This window comes from Salvelinus fontinalis, chromosome 6 (genome assembly GCF_029448725.1).
Source record: "Salvelinus fontinalis isolate EN_2023a chromosome 6, ASM2944872v1, whole genome shotgun sequence".
NCBI lineage: Eukaryota > Metazoa > Chordata > Actinopteri > Salmoniformes > Salmonidae > Salvelinus > Salvelinus fontinalis.
The window spans coordinates 29158730-29183400 of NC_074670.1; the positions used below are offsets into that span (position 1 = coordinate 29158730).

Consider the following 24671-nt stretch of genomic DNA (forward strand, 5'->3'; position numbering starts at 1 on the left):
GGAGCCTCTAGCTATTGCCACAATTGAAGAAGCTGTTCTGTTTCTGAAATGCCTTCTATTCAAAGCTGTAATTTGTCATGCCTTTATTTGTGGTGAAGATTACGTGTGTTGTGTTTGAAAGGTTTCCCTTGTAAGAAGGCAGACCTTTGGAATGAGTGTTTCTTCCCATGTTGTGGCTGAGATAGAGGTGGCAGGTTTACCTATAGAGGTGGTGCTTCACTGTAGTCTCCTAAAAACGACATGAAGGTTTTATGAGAACGTTAACTTGCAGTATGTGTTGTTTCAATCCATGTCATTGGTTTAGGCATTAACGAACAGCATTAACCTTTCTGTAAAGGTTCTGTGCCAGTGCGCTGTACTTTACTCTGTCAGCTGACATTGATATCATCTTTACAGTGCATGACTCACACAGTGGTTGGTGGTGGCATGATATTCATATGAATTCATCATTTCTTTTATCCGTCCATATGGTGTAATAATACCCATCTGTTGTATAAAGGTGGTTGGATTAGGCCCGGTTCCAACTTTCCTCCTCTGTTCTTAGCCTGTGTTGTGTTTGCCTGTCCTTGTGTGTTATTATGGAAAAATAGAGCTGTATGAACTGGAACAAAACACATTTTTGGTCTCAAATTGCATAATATTCCCTACATAGCACAGTTATTTTGAAAAAGGCCCTACGGGAGCTGGTCAAAAGTAGTGCACTATATAGGGAATAGGGTTCCATTTGGGATAGGGTTCCATTTGGGATGCAGAGAAAAAAAGAGGTGGGTAGTAGATTGGGCAGGGAGGGTCCGACATGCTGGTACGGGTGCTTTGGTTTGGGCCACCATGCCAATATAACCAGATGGTTAATCCTGCCACAATGACTCAATGCAGCTCCCTCCTTCACTCCTCTCCCTCTCTCCTCTGCTTTTCATTTGTCCATCTTTACCTGCCTCTCTGTGTGATAGCAGTCATCTCCTTTACCTTTCTAGTGTGTTTGTAGCGTAACAAGTTGCTCTCGTGTGATTGGCCGGCAGACCTCTTACTGTATTTCTGATTGGCCGCCTGGGCTGTCTGTCACTGTGTGCCCATGCAGCTGTGGACGTGGTTGGAGGAGCTGCAGAAGGAGCTGCTGGACGATGTGTATGCTGAGTCTGTGGAGGCGGTGCAGGACCTGATCAAACGCTTCGGCCAGCAGCAACAGACCACCCTGCAGGCCACTGTCAACGTCATCAAGGAGGGAGAGGACCTCATCCAGCAGCTCAGGTAACACAGCGCACTCATCCTCCATCCTAAATCAATCCCTTCTAACCCCTACCCGCCATAGAAATATGCTAACCTCTCTACTTTTGTAGATCTGAGCTAATTTACCAAGTAATAAAGGTAGTTTATTTAGAACTGTGCAGCATTGTAGAGCAGTATTATTGTCCCCCTAGTCTGCATTTACCATACCATTTAGAGACATTGATAGCAGCACTGCACGCTACTAACTGGCAACAGAGGTGCATTTGAAGCTTCTAAGAGCATGGCGTCTAACACATAATTAAACTCTGCTAGCTGTTTCACCACCTACCATGTTACATGTCATTCATGATATTGAAAGGAGTGTATTTAATGTGTTTGTTGACCTATCTAACCTCTGACTTTGGCCTCCACACAGGGACTCTGCTATCTCCAGTAACAAGACTCCCCACAACAGCTCCATGGCCCACATCCAGAGTGTCCTACAGCAGCTGGACGAGGCCCAGGCTCAGATGGAAGACCTGTTTCAGGAGAGGAAGATCAAACTGGAACTCTTCCTGCAGCTACGCATCTTCGAGAGGGACGCCATCGACGTAAGTGGCACCCATGTCAAAAAAGTTAATATCGATCAATCTATCAATCAATCAATCTACCATGTCCTCTCTTGGCCGTATCTGACCGGCGTCTTCTCCAGAGATTGAATGTTTCACAGTCAGTATTTCTGTAGTAGTTTTATCTGATAGTGTAAGGCCTTCAGTCCCTGCTGAGAGAATCAAAGGACTATTTCTGCTGCTGCTGTTGTTCTAATCTCTCTCAGTCCTGTTACACCATCAAAGGACTGAAGCAGTACAGTGGTTGATTAATGATATTGATTCACATCCTAGAAATGAAGCATTAACCACAGCAGCCTTTGAAATGATAAAGCCTGGACCACTGATATTCATGAAGTAATCATCCCCCTTTCTGGGAAGTTATTGTACTGAGGTGATGACTCATTCAAGGGTGTGTGTGTGTGTGTGTGTGTGTGTGTGTGTGTGTGTGTGTGTGTGTGTGTGTGTGTGTGTGTGTGTGTGTGTGTGTGTGTGTGTGTGTGTGTGTGTGTGTGTGTGTGTGTGTGTGCGTGTGCGTGCGTGTGTTGGGGTGCAATAACAGGGTCATCGGATAGAGGAGGAGGACGTTTCGTTTTTCGGCACATTAAGTAGACTACAGTGCAGTTTGACATTACAACAAATCACATGACATTGCATTCATATTCCTATTACTTTTCTCATAAAGATGTCTCACATGTCTCTCCCAAGTGGAAACCTACAGTCAGTAAAATATTGACCCGTGCTTGGCACACACTGCCCCTTGCCAGTCTGCACATGCAGCCCATCTCAAACTGAGGTGTAATGTCAAAATAGTTGTGCAGCAGTCACACTAGTCTGTGTGGTAAGAGACCACCTCAGAGGTGCAGGAGAGTAAAGCCTTCACATTAGCTGTGATCTGTGGGAGGGACGGAGCGATATGTCAGTCAGTCAATATAACACAGGAGAGAGGGAGGGAGAGGTTGTTTTCCCTCCACTCCTCCTCTTCACACTCCTGGGACGCTGTTCCTTCTTGGCTCCCACTGAGGGGTTAGGCAGCAACGCGCTGGTTCAGGTTCAGGTTTAAGGTGAGGCAGAGGCACGGCACACAGTGTCCCAGTCAGTCCCAGAGCAGGATTCCAGTCCTCACGGAGCCAGTCTCTTCTCCATGAGCCAGGAGGAGCCAAAGATGGTGTGTGTACTTAGACTCAGAGAGGGGTTTCTACTCTGCTTTGTGAGAGCAGCCCGGCCCGGTAAGTTGGATCCTGGCGCCTGGGAAGGAGGGAACGGGAGCGAAGAGGAGAGTGGCAGGGGAAGAAAAGATGTTAAAATTACTAAAGGCTTGTGGTATTTATGCCTGGGAGCTTCGCCTCGCTGTCATTCAGCCTTCTGTAATGTGCTTATGAGTTAATTTCTTATGGCTGGGATCCCGTTAACGGAATCGATATGACAACAGCCAGTGAAAGTGCAGGGCGCCAAATTCAAAACAGAAATCTCATAATTAAAATTCCTCAAACATACAAGTATTTTATACCATTTTAAAGATACACTTGTTGTTAATCCCAGCACAGTGTCTGATTTCAAAAAGGCTTTACGACGAAAGCACAACATATCATTATGTTAGGTCAGTACCTATTCACAGAAAAACACAGCCATTTTTCCAGCCAAAGAGAGGAGTCACAAAAAGCAGAAATAGAGATAAAATGAATCACTAACCTTTGATGATCTTCATCGGATGACACTCATAGGACTTTATGTTACACAATACATGTATGTTTTCTTCGATAAAGTTCATATTTATATCCAAAAATCTCAGTTTACATTGGCGCGTTATGTTCAGTAATGTTTTGCCTCCAAAACATCCGGTGATTTTGCAGAGAGCCACATCAATTTACAGAAATACTCATAATAAACATTGATAAAAGATACAAGTATTATACATGGAACTTTAGATAAACCTCTCCTTAATGCAACCGCTGTGTCAGATTTAAAAAAAAAAACTTTATTTATAACTTCATGCTATAATCTGGGTACAGCGCTCAGAGCCCAAACAAGCTATAAAGATATCTGCCATGTTGTGGAGTCAACAGATGTCAGAATAGCATTATAAATACTCACTTACCTTTGATGATCTTCATCAGAATGCACTCCCAGGAATCCCAGTTCCACAATAAATGTTTGATTTGTTCCATAAAGTCCATCATTTATGTCCAAATACCTCGTTTTTGTTTGCGCGTTCAGTACACAATCCAAACTCACGACGCGCGGGCAAGTCCATGCGAAAGTTCAGACGAAAAGTCTTATTACAGTTCGTAGAAACATGTCAAAGGAAGTTTAGAATCAATCTTTAGGATGTTTTTAACATAAATCTTCAATAATGTTCCAACTGGAGAATTCCTTTGTCTGTAGAAATGCGATGGAACGCAGGTCTAACTATCACGTGAACGTGCGTGGTCAGCTCATAGCACTCTGCCAGAGCCCTGACTCAAAGAGCCCTCATTCCCCCCTCCTTCACAGTAGAAGCATCAAACAAGGTTCTAAAGACTGTTGACATCTAGTGGAAGCCTTAGGAAGTGCAATATGAACAATATCCCACTGTATATTCGATAGGCGATGAGTTGAAAATCTACAAACCTCAGATTTCCCACTTCCTGGTTGGATTTTTTCTCAGTTTTGTTCCTGCCATATGAGTTATGTTATACTCACAGACATCATTCAAACAGTTTTAGAAACTTCAGAGTGTTTTCTATCCAAATCTACTAATAATATGCATATATTAGCAACTGGGCCTGAGTAGCAGGCAGTTTACTCTGGGCACCTTATTCATCCAAGCTACTCAATACTGCCCCCAGCCATAATAAATTAAGTGAATATAACTCCTACAGAACAGTCAGCAAGACATTTTCAAGAGAGATTAGTGAGTTTGGGATTTTTGGAGTTGTAGCACTTTGGACTGGATCGTAATGTTTTGAGAAGGGTTTTTGATAGGGCTAGGTATTGCCAGGGAACTCAAGATACAATATTATCACGATACTTATTACCACAATATTTAGGTGCCGATGCAATATGTATTGAGATTCGATACTGGGATTTTATTGCGATTTGATGTTCCAAACATATTTCTCACCATACTGTATGTCTGCTGCAGAGGGACAAGAGAGAGCCATGAGAAAACAAGTTTTGATCAGTCATGGAAATAAAGGTGCTGAAAACAAATGGACTCCCAATTTAAAAATAAGATGGAGAACAAGCTATGAAGGAAAAATACTGGAGATTTGGTGCAGGTACAGCTAACTAGCACAAAAATAATATTGGCATATTGTCAAAACAACAAAGTACGGTATATCGTCAAAAACAATAAACCGATATGTAACTATATCGAATTTCCCCATCACTAGTTTTTGATCAGAATTGAGGAGAAGTAATCTTGGAAGTACAGATATCTTTGGATGTCGTATGTACATGTCTTTAGATGGTTGTTAGTACATGCTTGCTGAATACTTTGTGTCCACAGAGCAACTATTACCTGTACATTACACTGCTGACGTTACCTTGTCTGCTTTGCTGTCTGCTTTGCAGTGTTTTAATGAGGTTTCATCAGACCTTTCTGTTATGACAGTTGTTGTTGGCTGTTTGCCTTGTGCAAAGAACGGGCCGTTCTCAACCTCAGAAATGCAGTATAAATAATGGTGTTTGTGCCTGTCTGTGGTAGCAGGCATGACTCTCTCTCTCATATTGTCAAAACAAGAGAAGAACTGTTCTGTTATTGATTGAGGTGGTGTAGATCTCAGTATCACAGCTTCTTGGATTATGAAATTACAAAGATATTTGGTTGACCGTACAGGTTGCTTACTATAGAGCGCTGTCGCATGTTTCAATCATAAACCATCTCAAAGATAGACAGAAAATACTTCTGCCAAAGAACTACTATTGCATAATGATAATCATGAGAAGCCAACAATCCACATCCTATATCTCCACAGGTCTATGTTTTGTTTCTGTGAAAAACTATTATGATATTATGTTGATCCAGTTATCAATTTGCTTAGGCTAGATGATAAAGGCTTGGTTTGCTGTTACATTATCTCCAGGTTAAGATATTAAACGGTGATCAGCGATGGATTAGCATATGGATCATAGCTGAAGGGAGTTTGTGGTTAATTACTACCGCGTTTTAGTCTCTGACTTGTACATAAACAGTGAGAGTGTACACTACTAAGCCCCCTGTAGCCTGGCCCTTCCATGAAGCAGCCATACGCTCAGTGAGTTAGAGCTAGCCCTATAGCCCTTACCACATGGAACCCTCCCCTCCACCTCCTCACTCACATGTTCTCCCCCAGAGGACAATACAATACAGTACAGTACAGTACTAGATAATACAGTAAAGTACAGTACTAGATAATATAGTACAGTACTAGATAATACAGTTTAGTACTAGATAATACAGTAACGTACAGTAATGCACAAGATAATACAGTACAGTACTAGATAATACAGTAGGGAAAGGGAAAGGGGGATACCTAGTCAGTTGTCCAACTGAATGTATTCAACTGAAATGTGTCTAACTCATTTAACCCAACCCCTCTGAATCAGAGAGTTGCGGGGGGCTGCCATAATCGACATCCACGTCTTCAGCACCCGGGGAACAGTGGGTTGACTGCCTTGCTCAGATTTTGACCTTGTCAGCTCGGGGATTCTCTAACCAGTACAGTACAGTACTAGATAATGCAGTACAGTACTAGATCATACAGTAGAGTACAGTACCTGATAATACAGTACAGTAATAGATAATATAGTACAGTACTAGATAATACAGTACAGTAGAGCCGGAGCCTGAGGAGCAGAGGGTGCAGAGGGCCATCCAGAGGAAATGAAATGGCACAGTGGAGAGAATCAATAATTATTTGTTTCGCAGTACTGCGGTTTGGATTTTAACATTTTCCCATTCCTGACTTGGAACCCTGTCATTCTCCCATTCCTTTTCTGACTCCTCTTCTCTTCTTCATTGTCAGATGCCTTGAGATTTGATTTCACTGCTCATGTGAATGGATGCAGGCAGCTGTATGAGCCTCTCAATTTCCTCCCAGTCATTTCTTTTTTACTACGTCTGCTGGATAGCCAGCCACCGCTTTAGTTCATGACCCGTATTACTTTTCCATAGTTTCCCCCTGACGACCATCACTCTGGACGCCTTGAATTTCCATCGGCCACATTCTTTACATTTAGCTCTTAAGTATGTGGCTGAGCAGCAGCTGAATGGGATTGTGATCCATGTGTGGAATGGAGACTAGTGCCAGCCTGTCTCTCTCTGAAGCATCAGGAAAGCGATTCTGTAAAACAGAGAGTGGATTTGTATAATATAAAGACAAATTGAAATGGAAAGCCAGTCATTGTGAGCAGCCATGATATTTCGGATCGGTTTGGCAATAAAAAGAATCACCACCCGGCATCTTCCCTCTTGGTCCTTGGTCACTACATTGATTGATTGATTTTGACTTCATTCCAATGAATGTGGAGGGCAACAATGAAGCAGTGCTGTAGGTTAGGGAAGGTAAGCCCATTCAGGCACCACCCACACTGGCATCACAGAGAATAGACTGACAGAGTACCCATCACTGTGCCAAGATGGATGGGCGTCATGATTCACCCTCCTTCAGCAAGTGTGCGTGGGTGGGTCCGTAAACAAGTGCTAACATCACAGGCAGACGCTCCATCTACAGTGTTGCCTACGGTCATGCCAGCTAGTCTGGGTAGTCCCTCTATAACCAAGGGAGAAGTGTATCGTTCTAGGAAACACTAAACACTTAGCTACTGTCTCGAAGATCAGCTTGGCTGGTGTTTTGATATTATTACAAATCCTTTCATTCTGACGCCGATTTAGTTTACACCCCTCCCAGGTCATATTCCACCTGGAGGGTTGGAATGATCATCTGTGTGTGTGTGTTTGTACATCTGGTTGTCCTGTACGTGCTATGTCACCTTTATTTCAAACGAATTTACAATGATCCCAGTGATCAGTGTTTCTATGTCTATTTGTACACTTCCATTGCAGTAGATAGTTTGTTGTTGCAGTTGATAGTTTGAGTGTCTATAGATCCTCTATAGAGGACTATCCAAATGAAGTGTTACCCCTTTTCCTTCCCTCACACACTCCCAGATCATCTCAGACCTGGAGTCGTGGAATGAGGAGCTGTCCCAGCAGATGGGTGAGTTTGATACAGAGGACCTGACGTTGGCAGAGCAGAGGCTCCAGCACCATGCTGACAAGGCCCTCACCATGAACAACCTGACCTTCGACGTCATCCATCAGGGACAGGAGCTGCTGCAGTACGTTACCGAGGTCCAGGCCAGCGGTGAGTAGTGGAGAAACACACGGACGGATGCACACACACATGCACCTTTTCTGTCGTACACTCTCACACACCGACACATCGGATGGGCCAAAGCGCTGCTGCTGCTGCCAAGGCAGATGAGCTATAAGCCAGGCCGGGTCAGCTCAGCGTTGTGGGTGAGGAGATAGGGTGAGGAGAGGAATGGGGAGGGCTGTTTAACCCAGCTATCGGACGCTGGAGAATTCGGCACAGTAGCGGCAGTAGGCCAAGGCCAGACGAGCAGATTTCACAGTAATCCTATGAACTCATGTCGCTGAGTAAAACCACTAGGCAGTGCTGCAGGACGACAGGCTGCATTGGCACACACACACGTCAATGACGACATACAGAGAGGAGATTTTGCATAATCAGAATGCATCCCAGAGCAGTTCTCTCCTGGACACCAAAGAAACAGACACACAGTGCTTCTATGACACACAGACTCTGTACTCCATGCAGCCCAATGCAGGTCTGGAACACAGGAGTGAAATGTAAGTAATATAATGTTAATGGCAGATTCAATCCTGTGTGTGTGACTGTCTGGACATATGGCATTACTGATGTATGTCTGTATGCTTACCTAACTGTCAATCTTTTACATGTAGTCGAGACTGATTGTCTTGTATGAGGAGAGAGAGAGAGACCTTACTTCTCTCTTTTAATATTTTTGTTAGGTTTGGGTTGCATAATGGCTCTTGTTCTTTGTGTTGTTTTCAGGATTTGCTACAGTAGCTGATGAGCTCTCTCTCTCTCCTTCTCACTCTCCTTCTCTGTCTCTCTCACTGTTTCTCTCTCTCTCTCTCTCCTTCCTTCTCACTCTCCTTCTCTGTCTCCCTCACTGTTTCTCTCTCTCTCTCTCTCCTTCTCACTCTCCTTCTCTGTCTCCCTCACTGTTTCTCTCTCTCTCTCTCCTTCCTTCTCACTCTCCTTCTCTGTCTCCCTCACTGTTTCTCTCTCTCTCTCTCCTTCTCACTCTCCTTCTCTGTCTCCCTCACTGTTTCTCTCTCTCTCTCTCTCCTTCCTTCTCACTCTCCTTCTCTGTCTCCCTCTCTGTTTCTCTCTCTCTTTCTCCCCCCCCCTCTCTCTGTCCAGGTGTGGAGTTGCTGTGTGACAGGGATGTGGACATGGCTACTCGTGTTCAGGACCTGCTGGAGTTCCTCCATGAGAAGCAGCAGGAGCTGGACGTGGCGGCCGAGCAGCACAGGAGGCATCTGGAACAGTGTGTCCAGCTACGCCACCTTCAGGCCGAGGTCAAACAGGTAAACATACGTCATTCTCTCTCTTTCTCTCTCCTACTTGTGTTAGCTCTCTCTCTCCTACTTGTGTTAGCTCTCTCTCTCCTACTTGTGTTCTCTCTCTCTCTCCTACTTGTGTTCTCTCTCTCTCCTACTTGTGTTCTCTCTCTCTCCTACTTGTGTTCTCTCTCTCTCCTATTTGTGTTCTCTCTCTCTCCTATTTGTGTTCTCTCCCTCTCTCTTACTTTTGACTTTTGCTCTCACTTGTGGTCTCTCTCTCTCTCTCTCTCTCTCTCTCTCTCTCTCTCTCTCTCTCTCTCACACTCGCTTTCTCACTTTTTCTCTCTTTCATTTGCACCCTCTCTCAATCAATTACTCACACACCGTCTTTCTTTCTCTTTCGTTCTTTATTTTTCTCTTTCCAAGTACAGTAGTGAATGTGGGATGACAACCATGAGATGCAGTTGTTGTGAAATAAGTGATGGCGTATTATTATGTGAAGAGCACGTGATTATGAATAGATTGCTTTCTGTGCATGTAATATTAAGCGTGAAATGCTTTTCCAAGCAGATGTATTGACATCTACGGGGTTGATTCTCTTAGATTGTACAACGGGAAATATGAGACCAGTCGATATGGTCATGACTTGTAAATGGCATTGACCATTTACAGTATATTCTAGAATATCTTCACTGAGCCACTTTCATTTCGGAGTCTGGTGTGGCTGTCTATTATCCAGACCACACTTGTCCCCTTGGCAACAGGGGTTCGAGCCCTGACTGTCTGTGCCCTTAACCACTTTCTGTACCCCTCTCCATGCCTATCTCCCACCCTGTACTTACACCTGTCCTGTCAAAAAACAATCAAATGCGTAAGGGGATTGGAACCCAGATCTTCTTCAAATAAAATACAAATATAAAGACAGTTAAGATAGATAAACTCTCAAAGGCCAATAAATATATCAGTTAGCATCTCTTCTCTGCATTAATAGCACAACACATCTTTCTTCTGTTCTATTCTATCTGAACTCAACTGGCCAGCAGTCGCTCTCTGAAAGACTGAAACACTGCAATGTGTGCTGGGAAAGTAGAGCAGTCCTTTAGAGATGACCAACGGCCCGAAAATGAGGAAAAAGATAAACTAGGCCAGCAGGAGCATCATCTGTTAATCTTATTCTGTTTATTCATTTATTTTATTTTCCTCATTCGGTCATTGTTGTAGAGCGAGCGATTACCCGTGTCCTGGAAGGGAAGAGAGACCTATGTGTGTTTTTGTGGCTATAAGCTGAGAGAGCAGGCCAGGCAGAATACAGCAGTAGTTGTTCTCTCTGTCTGTTACTCACTGAGCAGCGTTTAGCCTCTTCCCTCACACAGCCGCTATGCTGAGCTAGGAGTTTGGCAGCAGTGATAGCACAGAGCATGTGTCAGATACACAGCAGGTGTGCAGTGCTGACTCAGAGCGGAGCCCGGAGGAGGAGACGGTGTGGAATCCTCCCTTGGGCCTCTCGCAGGCCGTCCCTGTGTGGACAAAGAGGAGGGTGGGCGGGGGAGAGGTGGGGAGGCAAAAGTGTCGGGGGTGACGCGTCACAGACTTCGACCTTGCCCTGACGCTTGATGTATTCCCTTGTGTGTGTGTGTGTCAGGGTGGTTAGGCCTGTATACTGTGGTTAGGCCTGACAACATGGTGGGTTAGGCCTGTATACTGGAGGTTGTGCTTATCTGTGATGATGATTATCATGTCCATTATCAACGTGTCTGTGGTTAATGTAGGGGCTGTGTGTGTGACTGTTTATCTTCGTCTGACCCATTACTGATTCTCTCTTCGTGTGTGTGTGTGTGCGTGTGCGTGTGTGTGTGTTTCAGGTGCTGGGTTGGATCCGTAATGGAGAGTCCATGCTGAATGCAGGTCTGATCACAGCCAGCTCTCTACAGGAGGCAGAACAGCTACAGAAGGAACACGAGCAATTCCAACATGCCATAGAGGTAACTCTCTTTTTCATCTCTCTCATGTATTCCTCTTCTTCTCCATCCCTCTCCACTCCTTCTCTTCCTCCTCCTCTTTTCCTCCCTCCGTGACCCTGGCCATGACCCCACTCTCCGAGGATGTCTCAGGGAGAGTGGGATATGTAAAAAACACACTTCCAATTCAAACACGCGTATTAATTCACACTTGTACATGTGTGAAATAGGACAAATATAAACACCCAGCAAATTATTATTATTTTCCTCATCTCCATCCCCCTCGTACTCCTCTCCTCTCCTCCTTCTCTCATTCTCCTCCTCCTCTTCTCCTTCCTTCTACCCTCCTCCTACACACCTCAGTAAAAACCCGAACCTCCCCCACTCCTCTTTTCATCCTCTATTGGTCATATATCATCCCCCTCTCTGATTTCACCAGAAACAGGCCCCTGTTTTCACCCCAGAACATGTTTCCTTTGAACTCTTCTGAGCAGGGCTCATTTTAAATGCAGCCGTAATGTATAAAGGACTACATTCTGCAGGGCTGAGATTATGCAAGCAGGTTTCTGGAGTCATCTACTCACTGTGGAAGGAGAGGAAAAAACCCTGTTGGAGATTATTAGTCCCAGTTACTCGATGGATTTGATTATGGGATTGTAATGATATTGTCTAATGCTGTGGTGTGTTAACAGTCATGGTAGCAGAAGACTCACACAGTATGTAACACTCAGACTCATTTCCTGTAGCTGTAGCCTCCAATCACATTCCTCCGTGTTCTTGTGAAAATTTGAAGATGTTAATGTGAACAATATTTATGAAGTGGAAACGCTTTAATTAATCACCTCCCTCCCTCTCTCCCTCCCTCTCGCGCTCCCTCTCCTCAGAAAACCCACCAGAGTGCATTGCAGGTGCAGCAGAAGGCCGAGGCCCTACTCCAAGCCAACCACTACGACATGGACATGATCCGGGACTGTGCAGAGAAGGTGGCCGACCACTGGCAGCAGCTTATGCTCAAGATGGAGGACCGCCTCAAACTGGTCAACGCCTCCGCAGCCTTCTACAAGACCTCCGAGCAGGTGGGTGGGACATCGCTAACTGTTTCCATGGCAACCCGCCAGAGGAGGCCCATTGGCCCCTAGCCCAGTAACATGGCCCAGATTATGGTATATTAACCACTCTAGATAGGGTGGTATTATATGGTATTACACTGCAGTTTGCCATGTATTTGCGTTCATGTACTTAGCTTGGGCTCGGTGGTGCATTGTGGGTAGTGTAGTTTTGACCTGTGCTGTGTGCTGCTCTGTAGGTGTGCAGTGTGCTGGAGAGCCTGGAGCAAGAGTATAAGCGTGAGGAGGACTGGTGTGGAGGAGCTGATAAACTGGGCCCGAACAGTGAGTCAGACCATGTCACACCCATGATCAGCAAACACCTGGAGCAGAAGGAGGCCTTCCTCAAGGCTTGTACACTAGCAAGGCGGAACGCTGACGTCTTCCTGAAGTACCTGCACAGAAACAGTGTCAACATGCCAGGGATGCTGTCTCACGTCAAGGCTCCTGAAACACAGGTCAAAAGTAAGTGGCTCTTTTTTCCCTTCCCAATCAAATACACCTTAGATCGTTCTTTACTGTGGTGTTCCTTTCAGCTGCCCTCTTCTTTTAGGCAGATGGTATGTGTCCCCAAATAGCCCCCTATTCCCTAAATATTGCACTACTTAAGTGCTTTAGTAGTAGACTGTAGGACTAGCTTGCCTTTTGTGACATAGCCATGGTTTAAATGATAACGTGTCTGTTGTGGTTTTGTCAGACATCTTGAATGAGCTGCTCCAGAGAGAGAACCGGGTGCTGCACTTCTGGACAATGAGGAAGAGGAGACTGGACCAGTGTCAGCAGTATGTGGTGTTTGAACGCAGCGCCAAGCAGGTCAGTGCTGCTCCTCAAGGAGAACTATACCAGAACGGTAACATTCATGACTACAACAACACGGTCACACACAAGCTATAAAAGTAGACATATAACAATATGGCGGGTCATATAACATACCACCATGTTGAACCCTGTGCAAACTGCTCAGCTAAGCACTAGTTGGACTAATGTTTTGACCTAGGGCTGACCAAACCAAAGCCTCCAAATCTGGTTACGTTCCAGGTAGACTGGTAACAACACAACAGTAGTGTTACCACAGCTATAATTACATGCCCTACATTTTAACACTGGCTTATTGTAGTGCAGTGTCTTTCTTGTCCTCAGTCGCTCCAAACCGCCTCCTCTCATTTAGTCAGTGCTGATTGACGGACCAAATGTGTGCCGCAGAGCAGACAACTAAATCTCATTTGTAGACTGTTTGCTCCCCCATGTGGTCTGGTGTTAGCATTACGCTGGTCTGGAGAGGCAGCAGTGAAGAGTGCAACTTCCTATCCCCGCGTAGATGTCAAATGTATAGAATGGTGTAAGGAACCCACAATATAAGCTTGTTTTACTGCAATGTTTGTAAACAACTTACTTGTAAACAAATACTGTATAGCCTCTAAACATGGTTAAAACTATACGTTTGATATCATGGATGGTCAATCCTTGTATCCATAGCTCTGTCTATGAATTTGAGAGTGGTTACATTTCTCTAGCCCCATCCCTCAGTTGTTTAGCAAAACAGGGGCAGGGAGTCCGCTTTGATATTGTTTCAATTAAGGATTCTAGCTTTATGTCCATGAGGGGGCGTGAACAAGTGCACACTTCCTCAAAGGGTGAAGGCTAGGGAATAGGAATTAAACATTAGTGGGATGACAGATAAATGATCTGGACCTCGTCTCCTTGTGATTGGTCCACAGGCTCTGGAGTGGATCCACGACACGGGAGAGTTCTACCTGTCGACCCACACCTCCACCGGATCCAGTATTCACCACACACAGGAGCTGCTGAAGGAGCACGAAGACTTCCAGATCACAGCCAAGGTGAAGGTCCCCTCCAGCAGTGTCCAACACTATCAAACACCACCTCACTCAATCAAATGGCATCTACTTACTTAGGCATCTGTTTAGGTTGTGCAGGGTACTGGCCATCTGCGTGTACGCGTTCCAAATGACACCCTCTTCCCCACCTACTACATTTGACCAGAGCACTATGTACCCTGGTCAAAAGTAGTGCACTATATTAGGGAGTAGGGTGCCATTTGGGACCCTGCCGGGTAGTGTGTTTTGCTGCCCCGCCCTATTTGCGGCCCTGTGCTAGGTATTATGATGCTGTATCTATGAGGCCTAGTCACAGGGCAGCCCATTGTCCCTGATGTTCTGGCCTCCTGAGTTATTGTGTGGCAGAAAACTCTATTGTAGTCATGAACCTCTGGCACAGTGGGATTTGGCTCACGGGGTTGACACCCACCCACACACACACACACACACACGCGCCCCACAGCCCCCGTTCATTCTCTTTTTCACTCTCTCTCTCTCTTTCTTTGTATTGACAGCAAACCAAAGAGAGGGTGAAACTGTTGATCCAGCTGGCGGATGGCTTTTGTGACAAAGGGCACGCCCATGCGCTGGAGATAAAGAAATGGGTCACCTCTGTGGACAAGCGCTACAGAGACTTCTCCCTCCGCATGGACAAGTACCGGTCCTGTCTGGAGAAAGCACTGGGCATCATATCCTCTGACTCCAACAAGGCTGTGAGTACTGGAGGACAGGGTGGAGGAATGTTGGAGTGGAGGGTTGAGATGGAAGATGGTGTATGTGTGGGAGGGGGAGGTTGTGTGTGTGTGTGTGTTTGAAACAGATGAAAGGTGGTGAGTGTGTGTATTTGCGTGCTCACGCTCATGTGTGAGAGTGTGTGTCTCTGTGTCTGTGCGTGAGTCTGTATCTGTGTGTGTCTGTGCCCGTGTCCCCTCGGCGGGCGGTGCCTCGTAAAGTCCCCTGTCTGTCCTACAGAGTAAAGGGCTGCAGCTGGACATCATCCCCGCCAGCGTCCCAGGGTCAGAGGTCAAGCTGAGGGATGCTGCCCACGAACTCAATGAGGAGAAGAGGAAGTCTGCCAGGAGGAAAGAGTAAGCATTCACATACACAGTGGTTACACAGTTTGGTGGAGAAGCATCATTGTTATTCAAAGCACTTAGCAGTTGGGAATACCAGACAGGAAAGTTTGCGCCGGGTGACTGAAATATTTAACGTATTCATACTGCAGTAATTAACATTAGTATTGTCTAACACTTACCATTTATTTCATTGAAGATTTTTTCATGAAATCTGATAATTAGTATTCAGATTTAAAAAAATAAAATAAATATGACATACTGTATCTAACTTCAAAGTCAGAGCCACTAGAAGGTTATTGAAATAATGAGGCCGTCGAAAAAGTCTGAGCTACTTGTATTTAGTTGCCCTTTCCTTTTGGGACTTAGTGTTTGATGTTGCTCTGTGTAAGACTTACAAATTTAGGGCATGCTAAATTGAAATGAGAATAAGGTCAAACTATCACCATGAGAATAAGGTCAAACTATCACCATGAGAATAAGGTCATACTATCACCATGAGAATAAGGTCATGCTATCACCATGAGAGTAAGGTCAAACTATCACCATGAGAATAAGGTCATACTATCACCATGAGAATAAGGTCAAACTATCACCATGAGAATAAGATCATACTATCACCATGAGAATAAGGTCAAACTATCACCATGAGAATAAGGTCAAACTATCACCATGAGAATAAGGTCAAACTATCACCATGAGAATAAGGTCAAACTATCACCATGAGAATAAGGTCATACTATCACCATGAGAATAAGGTCAAACTATCACCATGAGAATAAGGTCAAACTATCACCATGAGAATAAGGTCATACTATCACCATGAGAATAAGGTCAAACTATCACCATGAGAATAAGATCATACTATCACCATGAGAATAAGGTCAAACTATCACCATGAGAATAAGATCATACTATCACCATGAGAATAAGGTCATACTATCACCATGAGAATAAGGTCATACTATCACCATGAGAATAAGGTCATACTATCACCATGAGAATAAGGTCAAACTATCACCATGAGAATAAGGTCATACTATCACCATGAGAATAAGGTCAAACTATCACCATGAGAATAAGATCATACTATCACCATGAGAATAAGGTCAAACTATCACCATGAGAATAAGGTCATACTATCACCATGAGAATAAGGTCATACTATCACCATGAGAATAAGGTCATACTATCACCATGAGAATAAGGTCAAACTATCACCATGAGAATAAGGTCAAACTATCACCATGATTATAAGGTCATGCTATCACCATGAGAATAAGATCATACTATCACCTCAAACTGCATAGCAGCTAGACTAGAGCATTCTCATTCTCTTCCACTTTTCCCTTTATCACCTTAAAGAGCGGCAGATAGCCTAGCAGTAAGAGCATTGGGCCAGTAACCGAAAGGTTGCTGGTTTGAATACCCGAACCGACAAGGTGAAAAGTCTATGTGCCCTTGAGCAATGCACTTAACCCTAATTTGCTCCAAGGGCACCATACTACTATGGCTGACTTTGTAAAACAACACATTTCACTGCAACTATCTGGTGTATTTGACAATTAAACAATATTTTCAAGGGTTTTACTGTACTGTATTCTACATCCCAAATGGAATCCGATTCACTAAATAGTGCACTTCTTTTGACCAGAGCCTTAGTCAAATGTAGTGCACTATATAGGAAATACGGTGCCATTTGGGACGTAGAATATATCAGTGGTTCCCAACCTTTTCCTTTCCTCCGAAAAGAGGAAACCACTGCTGTGTCACATGTGACATTTGTCTATGCCCCTGACTCACACAAAACAGACCCAAACAAAAGCCATTTTCTCTCTCTCTCTCTCTCTCTCTCTCTCTCTTTGCTGCAGTTCCCACAAGTTGAATCTCTCTCTCTCTCTCTCTCTCCTCTCACTCTCTCGTCTCTCTCTCTCTCTCTCTCTCTCTCTCTCTCCTCTCTCTCCTCTCTCTCTCTCTCTCTCTCACTCTCTCACTCTCTCTCTCTCTCTCTCTCTCACTCTCTCTCTCTCTCTCTCTCTCTCTCTCTCACTCTCCTCTCTCTCTCTCTCTCTCTCTCTCTCTCTCTCTCTCTCATCTCCTCTCTCTCTCTCTCTCCTCTCTCTCTCTCTCTCTCTCTCTCTCTCTCTCTCTCTCTCTCTCTTTGCTGCAGTTCCCACAAGTTGAATGTTTTTTTCCCCAGGTTCATAATGGCAGAGCTCATTCAGACAGAGAAGGCCTACGTCAGAGACCTGCGGGAGTGTACAGATGTAAGTACTGAGAAACCACCACTCCATTCAACTTGTGGCATATTCACACTCGTTTACTGACAGACTTTATACAGTGGCCCCTAAGGGGTTGACTTTTTGAAAGGAAAACATTATGTAAGCCAAGGCCCAAGGGCAATGCAAAAGGTATGCTTGATTGATCTGGTTTAGTTTTAGTTTGTCATCTGGTGGTTTTCTGGTTGTAGAAATGTCAGGAATACAACCAGGTAAAGATGATGTGTTGTTCTCTGTGTGGTTTGCAGACCTACCTGTGGGAGATGACCAGCGGTGTTGAGGAGATCCCTCCAGGCATCGTCAACAAAGAGCACATCATCTTTGGCAACATGCTGGACCTCTACGAGTTCCACCACAAGTTAGTGTTCTGTACTGGAGTTACCCACACCGTACTCCCATTGCCTTCTAGATGCACTGGAGTGGTCAACCTATGGCCTGTCTATAGTAACTCAACCTGGGTCCTATTCATTAGTACACACCATAAATAAAAATGAAAACAAGTGTTTCTTATTGGACAAGTTCAGGTAGTCCCTCCTCGTTTTGCCCCGTTTAGTTCTGTTCGGATCCTAGTTAATACAACCCTGATCTCTCCCTTTCTGTACAGCATCTTCCTGAAGGAGTTGGAGAAATACGAACAGCTACCTGAGGATGTGGGTCATTGCTTTGTCACCTGGGTGAGTGTCTCACTGTCTGGACAAGCCAGCTTACAACACTGATATAGGTTGACATGGCTGAGATGTTGCTGGAATATTGTGTCTCTTAACACTTGTGTGTTCATTTTGCAGGCAGATAAGTTCCAGATGTATGTGAACTACTGCAAGAACAAACCAGACTCTACCCAGCTCATTCTGGAGCATGCAGGGCCCTATTTTGATGTACGTGTAGATGAGTAGCAACTTAGGCATGCTATAATACTTAATACATCAAATGTTGAACCACTAATCAAATTCTGCGAGGTCTTATTATATGGTCTTTTGAATCAGATCCTTTGAAGTACTATTTATGCTAATAGTTTTGAATAAATGCAAGGAAGCAATATTATGCTGGTATATCAGTTATGACGGTAGCCTCCAAATCTGGCTTATCCGGGTGATTTCTGGGTGTTTGGCAGTGAGGCTGATCTTAACAGGAGTTGTGATGGTAGTACAGGAGGGAGGAAGAGGGGTAGATGAAGCATACTCACAGAAGATTGACCTTACGTTGCTGTCAGTGACCTCCAGCTCTGAGGAGAGGGGTATCTCCATCAGTGCTGTCTGTCTAGGTCTAGGAGCAGGATTACGCTGGCGGCTGCTGCCTCGGCTTCTCTGCGCCCTTTAAGACGTCTCTGTCTTTTGGTTTCCAGGAAATTCAACAGAGGCACCGGCTGGCCAACTCCATATCCTCATACCTCATCAAGCCTGTCCAGAGAATAACCAAGTATCAGCTGCTTCTCAAGGTACTGTACACTGGCCAAACAGAAACAGTCGCTAGACGACTCTCTGTAATAAGTATGTAGCATACAGCACAGGAGGTTCTGGTGCGCCCTCTGTTTTCTCACCCTCTGTAATCTAGCTTGTATAATGATCGCGTTTATTGTAGAAAACATCGCTAGTTGTCAACAAAGCTACAGTGTTGGAAGCTAAACTGCATCTTGCATGGAATACAGTCCTTTACAGACTTTATCTTTCGTTGGACCTTGAGGTTTGTGAAATGCAACTGAAGTTTTGTGTTTGTTTCTCTCTCTCTCTCTGTGTGTGTGTTTGCGTTTCCTCTTTAGGAGCTGCTGACCTGCTGTGAGGAGGGGAAGGGGGAGATCAAGGATGGTCTGGAGGTGATGCTCAGTGTCCCCAAGAGAGCCAACGATGCCATGCACCTCAGCATGATGGACGGTAGGAGTAAATATACATAGAACTAGCTAAGGGTTTCCCCTTTTATCAGTAGTAGGGGGACTAGGCCTTGACTTCCTGGACATTTCTTTTAGCTCCTAGTCGAGCAAGCTGGGCTAATTCACAGGACGCTTTCATGGAATATACACTACCATTCAAAAGTTTGGGGTCACCTAGAAATGTCCTTGTTTTTGAAAGAAAAGCATATTTTTTGTACATTAAAATAATATCAAATTGATCAGAAATACAGTGTAGACATTGTTAATGTTGTAAATTACTATTGTAGCTGGAAACGGCAGATTCTTTATGGAATATCTACATAGGCGTACAGAGGCCCATTATCAGCAACCATCACTCCTGTGTTCCAATGGCATGTTGGGTTAGCTAATCCAAGTTAATAATAAAAAAGGCTAATTGATCATTAGAAAAGCCTTTTGCAATTATGTTAGCACAACTGAAAACTGTTGTTCTGATTAAAGAAGCAATGAAGCTGGCCTTCTTTAGACTAGTTGAGTATTTGACAGCATCAGCATTGGTGGGTTCGATTACAGGCTAGAAACAAAGAACTTTCTTCTGAAACTCGTCAGTCTATTCTTGTTCTGAGAAAGGAAGGCTATTCCTTGCGAGAAATTGCCAAGAAACGGAAGATCTCGTACAATGCTGTGTACTACTCCCTTCACAGAACAGCAAAACTGTCTCTTAGCAGAATAGAAAGAGGAGTGAGAGGCCCCGGTGCACAACTGAGCAAGAGGACAAGTACATTAGAGTGTCTAGTTTGAGAAACAGACGCCTCACAAGTCCTCAACTGGCAGCTTCATTAAATAGTATCCGCAAAACACCAGTCTCAGCGTTAATAGCAAAGAGGCGACTCCGGGATACTGGCCTTCTATGCAGAGTTGCAAAGAAAATGCCATATCTCAGACTGGGCAATAAAAATAAAATATTAAGATGGACAAAAGAACACAGACACTGGACAGAGGAACTCTGCCTAGAAAACAACAGTTTTCAGCTGTGCTAAAATAATTGCAAAAGGGTTTTCTAATGATCAGTTAGCCTTAAAATTATAAACTTGGATTAGCTAACACAATGTGCCATTGGAACACAGGAGTGATGGTTGCTGATAATGGGCCTCTGTATGCCTATGTAGATATTCCATTAAAGATCTGCTGTTTCCAACTACAATAGTCATTTACGACATTAACAATGTCTACACTGTATTTCTGATCAATTTGATGTTATTTTAATGGACAAAAAAATGTGCTTTTCTTTCAAAAGCAAGGACATTTCTAAGTGACCACAAACTTTTGCACTGTAGTGTAGCTTTAGAAATTATTATTTGAATCAAGTGACTTGACAGTCCCCTCTCTTCCTCCTCCTCTTCCCCCTCCAGGGTTCGATGGGAATATTGACTCACAAGGAGAGCTGATCCTGCAGGAGTCCTTCCAGGTGTGGGATCCCAAGACTCTGATCCGTAAGGGACGCGAGCGCCACCTCTTCCTATTTGAGATGTCCCTGGTCTTCAGCAAGGAGGTCAAGGACTCTAACGGACGCAACAAGTACCTCTACAAGAGCAAGCTCTTTGTAAGCACAACCTGTCCACTCTCTCATCACAATGGCTGGAACTCAGACTTGAGATCAGCATGCTTAACTTAAATGAAAGTCTCCCACATCAATGAAGGATTTACCAAAGTAGTTGCCTGCGCGGATCTCAAGTCAATACTTTTTTATCAACCCTATATATATTTACTCTCTTTCTTTCCTGTTTTTTCTCTAACTCTGTTTTTGTGTTGTCTCTGCTCCTAAGACTTCAGAGCTGGGTGTCACAGAACACGTGGAGGGGGATCCGTGTAAATTTGCTCTCTGGGTTGGGAGGACCCCCAGTTCAGACAACAAGATGGTGCTGAAGGTAACTGGGACATTATGACTTAACAGTAACCCAGCACACAGTCACGCACCATGAATATGTATGTATTTACTCACACTTTTGCCCAAAACGTATTCCCTTAAGTGGGTGTTACTGAGTGTTTTAAAGATTTAAGTTCAACCCACTAAGATTTGATGACCACTAAATGTACTCCTACAAATCCGCCCAAAACATATTTCTTTGAGTGGGCGTTACCAGGCCTATGTGTTCAAGTTTGAAGATTTGCATAACAGTTCATGCACTTAGAAACATATCTGCGCGTTGATGCGTTGTGAGCCACAGCACACACACACACATGCCATGTATATATTATACACATTATATAATGGCAGACTGCCCATCTTAATCTGTCCGTTATATAAAAGCAGCATACTCTTGATTATTGTTGCATAGTTCCCATGAAGACATGAGTGAGTCATATGCTAATTGTGGGTCCACGCATTCACATCATTCAAACAGCACTGAAGGGCCCTATAAATGGCTCCTCGGAATTCCTCAATTGTGAAACATACTGTAATCGATTGAAAGGGTCTTACTGAATGACAGGAACATGACAAAATGTCCTTTGTGTGTTCTGTCCATGTACTCTGGTAAAAAATAGTAAGCATTGGGATAATTACTGTGACTCAGTGAACGCATCGATGAAGGCATCAGGGTCGACTGTGTCGACTGAACAGCTCTGAGTGTAGAGTTAGTGTTGCATCATAGATCGTGTCGAAATATTGGTTAATGTGTGGACTGATCTTTCTGCCCGCCCGTCTGTCTTGTCCGTCCGTCTGTCCCCTCAGGCGTCCAGCATAGAGAACAAGCAGGACTGGATCAAACACATCCGGGAGGTGATCCAGGAGCGTACCATCCACCTGAGAGGAGCCCTGAAGGAGCCTATTCACATCCCCAAGGCCACCACAGTCAAACACAAGGGCAGAAGGTACAGTGCTCCACCTTGTATCAACCTCAGCACTTCTCACAGCCTTTCTTACGGACCATACAGGACCGACTGCATTGGACATTGGTTTTATACATTACAGTTATTGTTCCGTCAATACCGCAGCACAACCTAACATTAAAGTGCCCCAACAGTATATGATTGTGAGAGCTGCCCCGCCCTATCTTGATTGACGTCTTCTTCCTCTTGTCCCTCTGTAGTCATGGAGATGACCTGGACAGCCAGGGTGATGCCAGCAGTCAGCCAGACACCATCTCTATCGCCTCCCGTACCTCTCAGAACACACTGGACAGCGATAAGGTGAGTCATCATATGCTGCCCATTGCCTTCCAACAGCTACGCCATTCAAATACGACACGTTGCCAACTCCGGAGTCTGATGTAAGACAATGGTCTGCTGCTACAATCCCTGCAGTTTAGGGCTTCACCAACGATGGCTGTTGGTCTCTGTTGTGGAACAGCGGAGGTCTTCACAGTATCATTTGACACGTTAGACTCTAGAGACGTCTTTTCAACAGCGTTTCAAACTGTAGCCTCTAAATCCAGTCGTTTTTAGGGGAGACCGCAACCAGACAAGTCAATTAGAAATTAGTATTTCAAGACATTTTAATTTGGACTGGCTTCCTGTGAACCTGTTGCCTGATAAGGGACTGTCTGAAAACCAAACTTTCGTTAGACTTTTCCTTTCCATCTCAGAGATGAACATGAGAAACATGGCTCTTCTTCAGGAAGGAACAGTGGGATTGTATCAGGCAATAACAGCACAGAAGGATACCACTCCTACTCACAGTCAGAGCTATATTCTCTCACACAAACACTCTGCCTCTTTAGGGACCATGTTTCCCTGCCAAAGCTGGACTTGCAGTTATTCTGCTCTATGCAGCCATGCTCCTAATTCAAGGAATTAGGTTCAAATTGACTTAGCCACAGTGGTTGAGTCCCAAATGCTACCTTATTCCCTTTATAGTGCACTCCTGGTCAAAAATGATGCACAGCAAAATTAATATGGTGACATTTGGAAGACATGCATAGTATGTCCCTTTTTGTAAGTGTCCTTCCTGACACAGTGTAGCTCTGGTTCTGTCAGGGTACAGAAAACAACACAGAGAGGGTCAGTCAAGGTCACAGAGAGGTGATGAGGGAGAGTCCTTGTGTCCTCTCATGTCCACTAATGGGCTATGGTTCCTTTAATGCAGGGCGCAATCACTCACAGTCAACTCTCTCTTTCTCTCCCTCTCTTTCTCTGCCTCCCTCTCTTTGTCTTTCTTTCTCTCGCTCTCTGCCTCTTCGCCTGGTGTTGTGAGATCTATGAGAGGCAATGACAGAGTGGAGTTGTGTGTCGGCGACGCGTCAACGAGTGTGTCAGCCTCCCACTAGCTGTACCACTCTCTGTGTCAGTGTCATATCTCCAGCCTCTTCTTGGAGAAGGCACAGCTGGTACAGTAGACAAGGAAGGGAGTGCTTTGGCTCTGGTATATAGTGCCTAGATACCATTGTAGGGCCATCGGGCGGAGGGATATGAGAGTAGGTGGGCCTGCGTGTTAACTCAGGTCAGTGTGGTTCAGTGTTAAGTTAACCTTGTGTCGCGTCGATGGATTGGATTCAGCATCAGGAGGATCAGAGTATGAAGGAGAAGAGGACAGAGGACAGAATCATGGAGAACAATAAAAACTCAGGTCCGGTGACTCAGCTTTTGAACTCGCTGGCTTTGCCTCACTACCAATGGGTATGTATGGATCTCTAGCAGTTACTAACTAGCCATGTCGGTTGGATGTTGGTTGGAGTCCTTAATTGGTTTGATTTGATAGTCATTTGAAGAACGTGTTGTCAGTGTGGAACTGCCGAGGTCGATCGTCATTCTCCTGTAACTGATTTCCCTGTTTGAAACGTCCCTGATGTGTCCATTATCGTCAATGTATATTTGAATGGAATACTGTATATGTCAGTTTAATGGACTTTTTTTCCCCCCTGCATCTACTGCTTTAGAATGTCAGAGCGTTTCTTAGGTCATGGTGAGGCATCTGAATGTGAGTCTAGTGACTCACCAGAACGACATGTTTTCAGTACAACCCAGTACAGTTGAGCTACAGTAGCTACAGTATGTGGTTGGTTTGGAGCCTGCACTGTGCTGCGCGTCTGCTCTGATGGCCATCAGAATAAGCTCTTACTCTAGCCTTGTGACTGAGACTGGGTCTGGAGAAACAGAATGACTGACAAGTGGCAAATCAGCAATTCTCTGGGGGACTTGGGGACCTGCAAACCCATATAAGAACTCAGTTGTTGACAT

The 24671-nt window shown here is 44.6% G+C and overlaps 1 protein-coding gene across 6 annotated transcripts in view; it reads left to right on the forward strand.

Annotated features, from left to right (window-relative positions):
* Positions 1 to 24671, forward strand: part of LOC129857579 (triple functional domain protein-like) — a 137625-nt gene that overhangs the window by 78946 nt on the left and 34008 nt on the right. For all 6 annotated transcript variants that reach the window (XM_055925991.1, XM_055925990.1, XM_055925986.1 and 3 more), the window contains 21 exons: positions 1079 to 1248; positions 1643 to 1817; positions 7948 to 8143; positions 9254 to 9420; positions 11259 to 11378; positions 12239 to 12430; positions 12661 to 12925; positions 13158 to 13273; positions 14179 to 14301; positions 14814 to 15011; positions 15271 to 15386; positions 17572 to 17638; positions 17899 to 18008; positions 18255 to 18324; positions 18436 to 18525; positions 18993 to 19085; positions 19407 to 19518; positions 20906 to 21096; positions 21320 to 21421; positions 22228 to 22367; positions 22586 to 22685. In XM_055925991.1, the coding sequence (XP_055781966.1) occupies positions 1079 to 1248; positions 1643 to 1817; positions 7948 to 8143; positions 9254 to 9420; positions 11259 to 11378; positions 12239 to 12430; positions 12661 to 12925; positions 13158 to 13273; positions 14179 to 14301; positions 14814 to 15011; positions 15271 to 15386; positions 17572 to 17638; positions 17899 to 18008; positions 18255 to 18324; positions 18436 to 18525; positions 18993 to 19085; positions 19407 to 19518; positions 20906 to 21096; positions 21320 to 21421; positions 22228 to 22367; positions 22586 to 22685 (2913 nt within the window). The remainder of the gene's footprint in view (positions 1 to 1078; positions 1249 to 1642; positions 1818 to 7947; positions 8144 to 9253; positions 9421 to 11258; positions 11379 to 12238; positions 12431 to 12660; positions 12926 to 13157; positions 13274 to 14178; positions 14302 to 14813; positions 15012 to 15270; positions 15387 to 17571; positions 17639 to 17898; positions 18009 to 18254; positions 18325 to 18435; positions 18526 to 18992; positions 19086 to 19406; positions 19519 to 20905; positions 21097 to 21319; positions 21422 to 22227; positions 22368 to 22585; positions 22686 to 24671) is intronic.